At 39.8% G+C, this 14521-nt stretch overlaps 1 protein-coding gene across 2 annotated transcripts in view; it reads left to right on the top strand.

The window, feature by feature from the left end:
• Nucleotides 1-14521, top strand: part of EPHA4 (EPH receptor A4) — a gene marked incomplete at its 3' end in the record, with an annotated part of 137586 nt that overhangs the window by 66956 nt on the left and 56109 nt on the right. For both annotated transcript variants that reach the window (XM_080669977.1, XM_080669978.1), the window contains exon 5: nucleotides 8742-9080. In XM_080669977.1, coding sequence (XP_080526103.1) covers nucleotides 8742-9080 — 339 coding nt within the window. The remainder of the gene's footprint in view (nucleotides 1-8741; nucleotides 9081-14521) is intronic.

Here is a 14521-nt window from a genome sequence, read left to right as displayed (position 1 = left end):
TCATCTCATTGAATTATTTGCTTTAAAGCAGTGGTATTGTAGTGTCGTCTTTAACTCCCAACCTACTTCTCATTCTATAGGGGTTAATAGTACAATGTGGATTCAGCTGGAAAGTGCATAGGTGTGAGGAACACTAATGTATGCCCAAGTGGAAGGCTTAAATAATCTGCCAATGCCACTTAGCCAGGTTTTTACATTTTTTTCCACCACCATGAATAATTAAGAATGGCTTATTATCCACTGAGCTCTGTCATTTCTGGATAACATTTTTCACACTATTCATAGAAGTCATAGAGCAGTTGTGCACAGCATGCTTCTGTGAAACAGGGTCAATTATACATTTTCCTGAGATTCCCTGGGGTGAGAGCTAGCTACCTTCTTTGCTATCAGCGTTTTGATTTTCCTCTTGTAGTTGATTTTTGTTCCATGTGCTCTTTACAGCTCAGCAGAAGCTGAACAGGGAGACTCCTATTGCATAGATATCATTGCCCCCCACCTCCTGTGACCATCCACCCAGGGAAAGACCCTTAACATAGATTCCCAATTACACTCCTCTGTGGAAGTTAGGAACCAGGTAGAGAGGACAACACAGCTAAGACAACTGCACCATCCAGGAAATAATCCCAGCAGTTGCCAGCATCAAAGTCAGGGAAGCTAGAGAAATGTTACTTGGGGTAAAATGAGAAAGTTGGGAGCGTTCCAGCTTGTTGTACAAAGAATTCATAGTTATGATTCCTTTTTTTCCTTGCATTGTTTAAATCCTTGTGACAGTGGTTGTTTTAGCCCTGGAATCAGGGTTTCTGATCATAACTTTGTACTATTGGTTATTAATTTTGGCAAATGGCTTAACTTAGTTTCCAGTTGCTATGGCTAGTAAATACTTTTCTGTCAGATTTTATTATTGGGCTAAAATAAAATAAAGGATGAAAAAGTGCTTCCCAAGAAATCAGAATTAGTTCACAGGCTAGTTAATTCTAAATCAAAATACTTATGATTTAAATATATATATTACTTTTCTTCATCTTTCATATTGTAGCTTCCTCTGGGATAACTGGGAGTTTATAGAGTACTCCAGCCATGAACTAATCACCTTAAGAAAAAACACCACAAAATTACTTCACCAATTAACCTAGAAAAGAAAAGACACAAAGGTTCCTACAATGGAGAATGGGAAAATACATAAACTAGAAAAATACATGGTGGCAAATTTTCAACAAGGAGTTACCTCTATAGGAAGCCAAGAGTATTCCATGGCAGCAGTCAATGATCGATGTGTCCAAATGGTTCTGTGTTTTAATAATAGGCAGTTTTGCTTTGGCACATTGTTAAAACACAAACTGCTATGATAAAAGGTTATGCTCTGTTCATATATCTCAGATGAGGTGTCCCTGAACAGCAGTCTTAATGTAAACTAACCCACGGCAACAGGGCTGAGAGAAAGCAATTAGTGGGGGCAACATATACAACTGTCAGGGGGAATGCATGGGCTTTATTTCAGTAAAAAACATATATACCCATTTACTCTGCCTTATAACCTGTCACTCAGCTGGAGAGAGATTAACAAAGGCTTATATGAAGGGTTGGAGGGTTTTATAGCTAAGGCACTGAAGTGTCAGTAGACAGCCCAAAAGTTGTACATGATTAATGAAGACATGAAATTGAACTCGAGACCCAAGGTGCCTCTTCCTCAGAAGATGTGTCTTGGTTGCCTTGGCATTTTAGTAAGATGACAGTAGGGTTTAAATACATTGATCATTTAAGAGTTACGTTTCTGCCCATACTCTGGGGGTATGTTTCTTTCCACATCCAGAATTAATTTCATGGCTCAAGCATTGAATTTTAAAATGATGATTAAAAATCAATTAAGTATTAAAAGTCACTGATAGCTCTGGAAACCACTCTCTATGAAACCAGCTACGTTGGTTTCCTATCAACTGTCTGCTAGCCTTGGTTACAGACTTGGTTTTTTTAAACCTTTTTATTTTATCAGCTTTTGTGATATATGCAAGTGCTGCTAGGGAGGTATAGCATCTTTATTCATTTATTCGTCAGATACTTAATGAGCATCTACTATATGTTTGGCATCTTTGGAAGGACTAAATCAGATGAGAAAATATTTTCTCTTCTCATAGAGCTTCTGTTATAATGGGAATATAAATAATGAACAAGGTAATTTAAAATTCTCACAGTAAGGAAAACACAAAAGATGACATGGTAGGGTAAAATGAAAGAAAGAGAGAATTTTACTTTGCATAGAATAGTCAGGAATGAGGAGGGTGAGTTTTGAGTTGAAACCAGAGGGTTAAGGAGGCAGCTATTGAAAAAACTAGGGGAGAGAATTCCAGGCAGAGCTACCAAATCTAAAGTACTTGAGTTGCATGTTTAAAGTTTTTCTAACAACGTGAGTTTTAAACTTGACTTATTCTTCCGTTGGTCCTGGAATCTGTTCATACTTTAATTTCAGTTGTTATAAGAAATAGGAATTTAAGGTTTATATGTCACATTGTCCCAACCTACTTCTAAATGCAATTATCATTACAGATTTCTACCAAAAGTTCCAGTTACTCCTATAAGAATGAAAAAGTCCATATTTCCTGACCTGTGAGTTCAGGGTGGAATACATAGGTTGAAGCTGTCCTGACCTAGACTTTCCATGGAATGGTTCACACCAAAGTCCTAGTTCACATCAGAGGCACTTAGGACTTTAGGTTCAGTGTTGGCTGATTCTTTCTGAATTGAAGGCTCATATAGATTTCTTGTGGATATGTAAACATTAGGTTGTCCTAAATGGAGCTCCTTTAAATCCTCTATAAGCCAGCACATGTGTTCTAGAAACTATTCAAAAGTTATACTTCAGTCTAATACATGGGAGGAAAGAACTAAGATTTGTGGAATTACTGGAATTTTCTTTCATACTTGGAATGTTGCCCTTCTTACATGTCACGTTCACTTATTTTCTGTAGGTAGTGTGGGGTTCATTTCTGAATGCTTGCTTTTCCCATAGGAGAGCACATGATAGGTTAAGGAAGATCAAAATTCTTTTATGATCTGACATGATGTAACATGATATTGTATGATAGCGCTTTGCTTCTGCTGTAATTTGGCTATAGTTTTTTCTGGACTTCATACTGTCAAACTGCTGTCAACTGAATGCAAGTTGACATCCCACCAGAAAATCATAATTTCCCATTGTAGCGCCTTACACCAGTGCCTACTGTGTGATACAGCAAGTATTTTACACCAGCGAAGCGAATAGACGTTCATTAAATTTATTCACAGTGGCAAGAAATGCAGGGCCCATTTCTTTCAGAGCAATGAGAAACTCAAGAAATAGGCCACAATATTCTGCATATTTTATTGCTTCTTTAGTCAATGAAAGTAGGTGTAACTTGGCATTTAGAAGCCAGAGTTGTTATCTGGGCTGTATAAATGTTAAATCTGAGGTTCTTGGACTGAGCTCCTCTGATAGGTTCCAGGTATGCTAGAAGCCCCTAGAATTAGGTGCAAAATTATGGATTACTGTGAGCATCTTCCTGGGAAGAGGGTGCATTTCTCCCATCAAATTCTCTGGGGCGGGGGTTGCAGGCAAAGTATGACCTGCAGGCAAAATTCAACTGTCCCGTTTTTGCACATAGAATGTTCTTGGAACGCAGCCACACCGTTTGTTTAGGTATTGTCAATGGCTGCTTTTGAAGTACAGTGGCCAGGCTGAGTAGTTGCTACAGAGGCCATGTAGCCCATAAAACCTGAAATATTGACTACCTGGCCCTCTACAGAGAAAGTTTGTTGGACACTGCTCTAAAGGATTCTCAAGTTCAGGGCTATTGCATTTCACTTTTGGTCCTGATAGTACAGCTATTATCTATGCCACTAAATTATATTTAAAGTGTGAAGGGCTCTTTAAACATGAGAAGTTTAAAATAGTTTACATACTATCCCCGTTCCTGGATGCGGGAGAGAATCTTCAGCTTATATATGAATTTCAAGGGGTTCTATAAATAAAGTAAAAAATGTAAAGGAAGGACATTTGTTTTTCCTTAAATACACTTTAATTATTGATAGATTTGTATTTTAAAATGTCTTAATTTTGGTGATAAAAATAAAAGAACTATAGCTCTATAAAGGCTAATAAGGAATATGCCAGCTGACTTCTTAAAATGCAAAAATTGACTTCAGAGATAAAGTTTTTCATAACTTCATGCCTGAATATAGCATGACCTTCAGTCAAAATGGAGAAAGGAAAGTCATAATAACCAATCCCAAATGAATACAACTTTAATTGATGGAGCCTGCATTTTTAAAATTTTATTATTGATTTTTAGAGAAAGAGAAAGAAATACTGACCTGTTGCTCCACCCATTCGTGCATTCTTTGGTTGTCTCCTGTGTGTGCCCTAACAGGGGATCAAACTCACAACCTTGGTGTATTGGATGGTGCTCCAAGCAGGCCAAGGGTAAAGCCCACATTTTAAATTCCCAGCTACATTGGTTGAGTGGTTGGTTAAGGAGCTCTAAAAACAAGAGAGGATGGAGTGCTTGCCCTTACATCCTCTTGGTGCTCACATAATCCCCATTAGCTTCCTTCTTTCTCCCAGCTTCCCTTCCTTCAACTATCCAGTGAAGTATCAAAATAAACCAAATTTTGTTTTCTTTTTCTTCTAGAGCAGGAGACAAATACTGGACTTTCAATATATATATTTATTGAATAAATGAATGACCCTACAATCCCTCTAAAAAGAAGTAACCACTAATAATATATATAGACCTCCTTACTTTTTCCAAAGTGTTTTTAAATTATAGAAAAGAAGAAACTGAATTAAACTAATTACATTGAGATACTCCTTTACAGGGCTTAATGCTCATGAATCTGTATGTGAAAAGCTGACTAATACTACTTTAGCTCAGAGAAAGCTGTATTAATTCACACATTTAAAAACACACTGGAGATAGTTAGGCATAGATGCAGTTGAAGATTTTGTTAGCCTTCCATGCAGTCATTCACTTATTCTTCAACTCGTCAAATATTGAGCTTGCTCTGAACTACGAATCATGGTAGACACCAGGAAATGAAGACATCAGTTCTTCTCTGGAGGAGCATATAGACTCATGATAAGTGTCGCATTAGCAAACCATGTTCCAAACAAAATAGAAAATAGAAATAAAGACCTGAACTGTGGAGCAATACCATATGCAGATTGCTATCAGCCCTACATCCATGCCAGTACTGTGTTGCTTTAGAAAGCACAAAACCCTACTATTCACAATGACCCACAAGCTGCCTGATGCTGGTGTCTGCTCAGTGGACATGTTGTCAATAAAAAGACTAGAAAATTAAAACAAATGCCACCTTTATTCCTCTCTGTGATACATCTTGTATTTGTAATTGGAGTCTTATTTGCAGGTGGATATATTTCTGATGAGAAAGTCCGTTGCCTTTCAGAAATATAATTGTTCCTAAATATCCAGATATAATACTTACATGAACAAAAGGGAAGATAATCTAAAAGCTATGATTTTTTTCTTTCTGGATTGTTTGTATTTACTCAGAGAATTCATGTAACTTAGAAGGCCTGTTTCCTTTTTAGCCATCTCTACAGGTGATTGTTTTAAGGTGCTGCTAAGTATTGACTTTTGACTGTATTAAAATCCTTCTTTTGTCTTGAGAAGATAATTCTTTCTTTTCTGAAGAAGAGATGACCCCCTCCTTTAAATGGAAACACACTTCACATGTTATTATTTAAATGAAAAAAGGTAAAAAAAAAAGAAAAGAAAAAATCCCATAAGAAATATAACCGCCATTATGATTTTAATTTATAAGGCATTCTTCCTTTCCCAGTTCCTGTGCAGGCCAATGTTATACTCATACTGGGTGGACATTTCTATATTCTCTTCCCCCCTGATTCAATTCTGTGTTGTAGTCTAATTTCTAAGCTGCAACTATGCTCATATAACCATCATTCCACATGGCAGCAAAACATAAAACGTGTTCAGTACCGTTCACCAGACCATTCATGGAGACAACATTGAACTTGAATTGGCCTAATTTTCCTTCTTTCCTTGAGCATCTACCCAAGCCTTCTTCCCAAAGGAAGAAGGTTGTTCTGGGCTGGCTACTACTAGTTTTCCTGCCAGCCCTCCAATTAGAAATCCTGAAGCATTTTTTTCCCCACGTGGCTGTGTTATATCTCTGAGGCCTGTGACCATTTAGTTTTCTGCTCTATTTCTTCTCTGTTTAGACACTGCCATGCCCCTTCCTACATACTAATTACTGACTTTTTGCTTCTATGGTGCTTGATTCATTGTGTCACATTTTCCCATGTGAAAGTGGACCAGGAACCTTGGCAAGAAGGTTAATGGATTTGAGAGTCACTCTCATTTAACCCTAGAACCTTGCAGCACAATGAGAACCAGTGGCTGACCTATTTTATAAACCAAGCTGTGGTCAGCTTCAGATGCAAACTAGTAAGGATTTCACCATGGTGGCAAGCTTCTACAGAACCTGAACAGGACTGATGATACACACTCCCTCTTCCTACCTTTACATCTCAAACTTTGGTTGAAACTGCTGATTTTGTTGTTCGTATACCTTAAATGGGGGCCATATTGTGGAGTGGAAATAACCCCAAAGTGGAGTTAGTAGTTATGGATATTAGATTCTGCCACTAATTAGATTGCACAAACTTTCCATATTATCAGGTTCACTTCCTGGATCTCAATTTCCTCATCTTTACTAGTAAGATGAAGTCATTTGACCAAATGATCTTTACCATCCTATCTGGCTCTAGGAGTCTGTGATTTTAAAGAGCTCTATTCTCATTTATTCATAAACCATTTATTTGACCCTGTTATTTTCCAAAGGACCCTTAATACAAATTTGAAAATGTAATCAAGAAGAACATTGGTATTTTATTTCTGGAGATTTCTGTGGGGTAATCTTACCTTTAACACAAATTTTACCACATTGTTTTCCCTGTAAGGTTCACAGAACAGGCAAGGGAGCAGAAGACATCATAATTAGTCTCAAGGGACATAGGGAGGGCACACTTACCTTGTTAAAATAAAGTCTTCAATTAAGCTGTACAAAGAGAAACGGAGACTGAATTGGCCTTATTCAGTATTATCACCAAAATTCTTTAGCTCTTCATCACCATTAGCTAAATAGTACTGAATATAACCCCTTGTATGTAGATTACATGCAACTCTCTCTCAGAGGCTACTTTGGAACAGTACATTCCATTGTGGTCCTCCAGATAACACTTCTCCTGACTTCACGCAGGCCTCCAGGTAACTTTCCTTAAAGCAGTCATTACAGATAAAGTAGAAGTAGAATAGATACAGTGAGCAAGAAATCCCAAACTTTCATTAAAACCCACTTTTGGCTCTTTCCTTAGAGGATCACAACGTGAAAGGAGAAGGAAAAGAGAGGGCTTTCTGACTGTCACATTGAATAAATATTTTTGATTAGAGTGTGGAGATGTCTTTTAAACCTTTGGAACCAGCTCAGACCAGGAAAATTACCTCTCATGTCTCCCACACTTATTTTTCTTCTTGAATTCTTTTGTGTCGTAACTTCTTGGCCTATAAAAACTAATCTACAGCAAGAGAGTCATCATTGTTCTATAGTCTTATCTATTATTATTGTTGTTGTTGTTAAATCACCACTATCTGTTGGGATCAGTTGTTCTATTCCATCACCACCATTCATATTTCAGAAACTCTTGCATGTCCATTGGAATGAGTACAGGTTCTCTTCCCCCCACCACCCCCGCACACCCGCCCCCCCATCTAAAAGTTGAGAGTTTCTGTGAAACCTTTCTTAAGCTGAAATGGCACATCACCTTAGGGCACATTTTGCTAAGGGATGCACAAAGTAAATCAAGATAAAGCACAGATGCTGACAGACACAGTTCAAAGCTAAGGCAGCTTGATGCTTCAATGCTGAGTTCCTGGGGAAGGAGGTTGGTGTGCAGGGTGCACGCTGCTTCTATAACAGCTTGCTGCAAAACAAATGCAAAACACTATTTTCACCATTTTTTCATAAGTGCAAAAATCATTTTTGGATTTCTTTGCATTGGTATAAGTAGGTACTAATGTAGGTCTTTCATAAAAGCAAAGCCTTGGCAGCCCTTGTCAATTCAAGGGCTGAACGTGTGGTTGGGTGCCTTTGTGCAATATCTGCCTCAAGCTGTGATGTTTCAACCACAGAACCTTCCTTCAGCATCTTTGCAATCAGGTTAAACCAGTTTCAACTAATTACCCAATAAACAATTTAATCTTCCTCTATATTGATGATACACTCAATTTAGGAATCACCCTTTATCTTCAGAAGTGGTATATATCTCTTTTAATTTAGCAGAGTCTCGCAAACAGCTCTGGGAACTAGAATTGCATCTGCATACCCATTTTTTCAGATGATAAGATTGAGACTGGATAAATTGTGATATTTTCCTGCCACTTCAGAGAGGAAGCCGGGACTTGGAGCTCATTTGATGTAGAGTGACCTTAGATCTCAGAGTGGCAGGCATTGCCACATTTGTTTGTACACAAATGAAAATGACACTCACACCTACAGTTTTCTATTCTATTGTTATTTTAAAAGATCTTTTTGCAATTTCCTTTTTGCATTATTTGCCAAATGGGCCCATCTACCTGTTGAAGTTGCAGAGAACAATAGAAACTGAGAGATTCCAAAAGGATCCTTACAGTTCTTGGTGTGATGGTATGTTTTCTCTCTTTCTCCAGGCCCACCATCTGCTCCCCTAAACTTGATTTCAAATGTCAATGAGACTTCAGTGAACTTGGAATGGAGCAGTCCTCAGAACACGGGCGGCCGCCAGGACGTTTCCTACAATGTGGTGTGCAAGAAATGTGGAGCTGGTGATTCTAGCAAGTGCCGACCCTGTGGCAGTGGGGTCCACTACACCCCACAGCAGAATGGCCTGAAGGCCACCAAAGTCTCCATCACTGACCTCCTGGCTCATACCAATTACACATTTGAAATCTGGGCGGTGAATGGAGTGTCCAAGTATAACCCTAGCCAGGATCAGTCAGTGTCTGTCACCGTGACAACCAACCAAGCAGGTAGGAAGCAGATCCACCTTATTATATGATCTAAATGTGCACAGTATAGAGAAGGGGCTTGTGTTGATATCCATGAATGATATTAAAGTTCTACAATTAAAGTAGAACTACATGGACCTAATTATGAACCTGTGAGCTGTGTTATAATACAAAAGACTCTTAGATGAACATTTATTCATTCAACAAATAAATCTGTGGACATTAACTGCATAACATACCCTGTACTAGGAGGAAGAGATTAAATTAAGACCAAGACAGTGATTGAAACCAGATAACAGTCCAGTGAGCTGGGTCACTCCATGCTAGACTTCTCTTTTAAGGGATTTGGGATGGCCATTTTAATCACAAGGTCCATGGTTGGACATTAGAGCATTTACAGATTATTTAGGTTTATAAAATTGATTTTTACTAATCTGTATTGGTACATTTATATTTGCTGTAGTATATTTATATTTCCTGTCCATGCTGCATGAATTGCAGAACTATTACAAAATCTTGAATATCAGATATTTAAAAATGCAAAGTAGAATCTAGAATTCTAGGTTCCACCCCCTGACCCACTCATCCCCATTCTTCCCATGAAGAAGTTTCCATGCATCCTCATGCTAATTTTCCATTCTGGATTTCTGCCACATGTTTTCCATTGCCAGCTCCCTGTTACTTATTTCTGGAGAGTTAGAGGGAGCAGGAAAAAAACTGTAGTTTATCCTTTAGTGAGGCTCTTAAGAACAACAACCTTTGCCGGCAAAGCATTATAAATTGCCCACAATCCTATCACCTCTTCCTGCACTTTTCTCTTAAATGCATGTTTCAGTAAGTGCACTCAATAGTTAGGTAAAATATGTCTGCACTAATTGATCTCTAGTGAGAAGTATTCCAGAGTCCCTATCCAAAGCCATTATTTTTCCACTTTCCCCTGAACTCTCTAGAATAAATAAAAAGTTAAGACTTGGGAGATTTTGAACTGGAGCTAGAAAGGCAAATCTTCCCCAAAAGCAGCTTCAGTGATACAAAGGTGGCTGGTCTTTTAAAATATGTGGTATGAACCGATCTCCGGTTATGCTTTTGTGTTGTATTTCTGCATTTCCACGTTGTGAACGCATTTGTGGTCATTGGTTTTATTTTCCTATAAAGACTAGAATGATTAAGGAGGTTCTGATGGCATCACAAGTACTCTGTGATGTCCAGTCTTTGATTAGTGCTCTTTCTGGGAGAACGCCCTGGAAATGCTGCATGTTGATCCTGGGAAATGCATTGATGTCACTGGTGTGTCTGAGTTAGAAGGAGCCAACGAGGTGCAGAGTGATCTTTGCACACCCTGGAGAGTCTGATTTGTGAGCCAATCGATACCCTTATGTTCAGCCCTGAAGCACCTTTCCAGCTTTTCTCAAAACACATCACTGCTTCGTGTTCTTCACTGAATTAGAACTAGGAATGGAGACTTTGAGGCCTTAGTGTACAGGTGAAGTCATTCTCTTTGGCAGAGAACAGCCTCTGGGAGATGTGCTGAGGACAGGCTTGGCTCCCACAGATTTTGTGGGGAGACGTCTATGACTCTATGTACACCTAAGGATTCAAGCCAAAGGATTATGTCAACCCCCACCAGGCCAGAAGGGGCAAGGAGTGGGATGAAGACAGGCTAAAGATGCTCCCCCTACAATGAGGGAAGAAAACCGTCAAAGTTGGACTAAAAATGTAGGTGTAATTCTTTTAGATCTAAGAGAAAGGTGGACAGGGAATTCCTCTGACACAGTGAGGGTTGTTTTCTCTGCCATGGTGAGCAGTCCTGGCAGGAGGTTTGCTGAATAGGACAAAATTCCAGCTCCTTATTTTAATTTTCATGAAGGGTGATGCTGGGAAGCTGTTCAAAATTAAAAATAAATCTTTCAATAAGGAGACCTCCTATGTGGCCAGCCAGAAAGCTTTTGCTTAGCCGTGTTGTATATGTGCACAGCCCTGCCTCATTATCCTACAATAATTTGGAGCTCACTAATTCAAAATCATTGGGGTAGTTTATCTTTGATTAACAAACCCTTTCTTTATAGTAGGGCAGATTAATAATGTAGGCCAAAATTCTGGGTGAATGTAGCAACCATAAACGCTATCAGAGCTCTCCTAAGCATATTTGCACATACACAATTATATTCTAATTATAACCGTTTCTATTATTTCATTAAATTAAATTCCTAAGGAACCTTTATAGGCAATGATGTCTCACTCTATGAGGAATACACAGAATCAATGAATGTTAGCATTTACAACCTGGAGGCCACAAAGTTTTATGGCTCTCATTTTTGCTCAGTTTTCACAGGGTTCTTTCTCTCATCGGTAACATATTTAAGAACAAACACAAAACCCTCTAGAGTTCCTGGTTTTATCATCACCCCCTCTGAGACCACAGATGAACAGCTCCATGAAGGTAAAATGACTCATCCAAGCTAATGTCAGAGCCAGTGACACTTGAAACCAGGGAGAGCTCCCTTCTTTTTAAATTATTACATAATTAATAGCGTTCATATATTCTGCTTGGCATTCTCCCCATTTGTGAGAGCAGACTGGGCAAGGAGGTGTAGCTGTAACTGGGCTTTGATCCTTTAGTTGTAGAATGTGGTGTGAATGGGCTGGTTTTCTCACATGGCTATTTAAACCATTCTAACCTACATCTTACTGTGGAGTCTTAGGGGCTATTGACACCTTTTCCCTCCCCTCCTGAGTTCAAAACTAATTGACCCAGAAGACAAGACAAAGGGAACTCAGAATCTCAGCTTTGTTGCTGATCAACTGATGGACAAATGTCAGCTTTATAGCTGTGGTCAAAAGGGCTAGCTAGCTCTAGTAACACTTACCCAGTGTCATCCCCAGACACTGTAGCCCAGCTGGCCAATTGTAGACTCCCTTCCATATAAAGCTTGCACCCCTAAGTTTGCCCAAATGGTCACTCTGGGCAGTTAGGCAGGTTTGAGAGAGCAGAGTGGGTGGAGCTGAGACATAGTTCTCCCAAATTCTCTTCATAAGATAAGTCACCTCCACTCCCACCTCTATGCCAGGACCAGTGAGGGAGAGGTGGGGAGAGGGTGGTGGGTGGGAGCTCCAACTGAAGTTGCCTCATACAAAAACAAGGATAATGGATGTTCTCCTTAGAATGCCTTTTCGACATTACAGACCAAAAGGGACAGAGTGAGATTCGCCTTGAAAACTTATTTCCCTTTCTTCACTTTCTATCCTCTGGCAACTGCTCTGCCTTTTGTTTAGAAGGAGATGGCTCTGATGTTTATGAAAAATGGATAAGCAGACTGCTGGGTGATTTGTTTTCTAGATGGCTTTCCCTTGGTTTACTTTTACTTAAGTGGACCATCTCAGGCAAATAAATACAGCATGTGTCACTAGGAGAGAGAAATGCTGTATAAATGAAATAAGGTTTTCCTGGCCGAGCAACAGAACTGTGAATATTTTTGCTAAAAATGCTGTAATGGCCGCCAGCAGATCTTAATATCAGTGAGCCTGGTTTTACTGTGCACCCCCAGACCCCCACACCCGCCTTCCAGCTATGGGGCTGGAATTCAGGGGTGGGCAAACTTTTTGACTCGAGGGCCACAATAGGTTCTTAAACTGGACTGGAGGGCCGGAACAAAAGCATGGATGGAGTGTTTGTGTGAACTAATATAAATTCAAAGTAAAGGAGCGGAGGGGAGAGCAAGAGAACCCTCCGCTCTTTCTGCTCCGCGGGCCAGATAGAACAGCCGAACGGGCCGGATCCGGCCCGCGGGCCGTAGTTTGCCCACGGCTGGCGCTGGATCATTCTCTAGGTTGTGTTATTTTAAATCCTTATGAAATCGTATGGCTGATAATCTATACTAACCCCAAATTGTACCCAAGGGCAGTGATTTTTGAGTTTTATTTTGCATGTGACACTGTTCCAGATATTTCACAGTGAAATACATCTGCTAATCTGTCTTCAGCACAGCTGTGGTGTCCTAGTGACAAACATATTTAAAACTCTGAGTTCGCAGGAGTTCAGATAGTTGATGGATTATATAATTATTTGAACCTAGCTGATCTCTAAGATCTTTTCCAATCCTAAAATTCTGTGATTCCAAGGACATAGACATGAGCTATGAGCATGAAGAAGTGGGGCTTATTTCTCTCTGATGTTCAGAAACTGGCTCTAAAGGCAATTTCAAGAGTGGGAAAAATTCCAAAAATGCTTCAGCAGAATTATCAGAATACATCTGAATCCTGCCTTCCCTTCACCCCTTTAAGCCCCACCCTGCCAGACAAAGTATTTACTTCGAAGGGCAAAACAGTAAGCTAGCTGTACCCCCACTATAGCTATTCCAGGCCCCTCTCCAGACATTTGGCAATGTCTGGGGACATTTCTAGTTGTCCCAATTGGGAGCAGGGCATGTGCTATTGTATCTAGTGGGGAAAGGCCAGGGATGCTGCTAAACATCCTAAAATGCACAGGACTGCCTCCACAGTAAACCATTATCTGGTTCAAAATTTCTGTAGTGGCAAGACTCAGAAACTCTGCTCTAGTGACATGTTTGAAAAACAGAACTTGTGACTTCATAGCAGTGCCCACCTTATAAGGGTTCTATGGTCAACCTGCCTTAGCTTGTTCCCATTGCCCTGGGCTGGGGAACCTCATGCTCTCGCATTGTTCTCAGAGGATAGGTAGTTAGAGAAGGCCCTTTGGGGCTTCTTGTGGAGAATCCCGGTTGCTTTGCCCTCGGATGAACTGGTGCTGCTTGTTAGACTGGCCTTGTTCTCTGGGAAGACAATTTTTAAAAACTGCCAGGAAACGCCTCGCCAACAATCAAGTGGCAGGATACCTCCTCGTGACGTCAGCACCACACATAGTAGATGTTTGTTGGTTAACACATTTATTTACAGTAATAACAATCAGTGAACTCTGTCGAGGACTGAGAAATTTAATGTAACCAAAATAATGAGTAAAGAAAAGAAAATAACTAAGTACAAGAGGCATACTGTCTTTTATTGCTCAACTGGTAAGTTTCCATTCTCTCCTTCTCTGTCACCTTTTAATTAGACCTATTATGTTATTTGAGTGATATAATGGAGAACAGTGGGAATTCTCATCCCTACTGGGTATAATTGCTACCTGCCTTCCAGATAGTAACAGGAAAGCTTCAAGGAGATGGTGGGAGAAAAGGAAGCATCTTAGAGCAACCAGTTAGGTAATGTGCTCTAGGGATGGTGGCCCCTGGTAAGGGGGGACTATTGTGTAATTATGCCTAAGGGTAGAAAGGAACATGAAAGATGCCAGGAAGTCCAGTTTGTCCTGATTTGAAAGGCATTGGAGCACAAAGTCAGACCGTAATGGTTCTGGTGTGAGGGACAGTGCTTGTGTGGGCCTAAAGTGTGGTTTGAGATCACAACAAACAGAAAGAGACACTCCTGGTAATCTTGAGAATGGAAAT

This window comes from Plecotus auritus (genome assembly GCF_963455305.1).
Source record: "Plecotus auritus genome assembly, chromosome: 5".
NCBI classification, from domain to species: Eukaryota; Metazoa; Chordata; class Mammalia; order Chiroptera; family Vespertilionidae; genus Plecotus; species Plecotus auritus.
The sequence above is the reverse complement of the archived record's forward strand: the minus strand, read 5'-3'. Positions and strand labels throughout refer to the sequence as shown.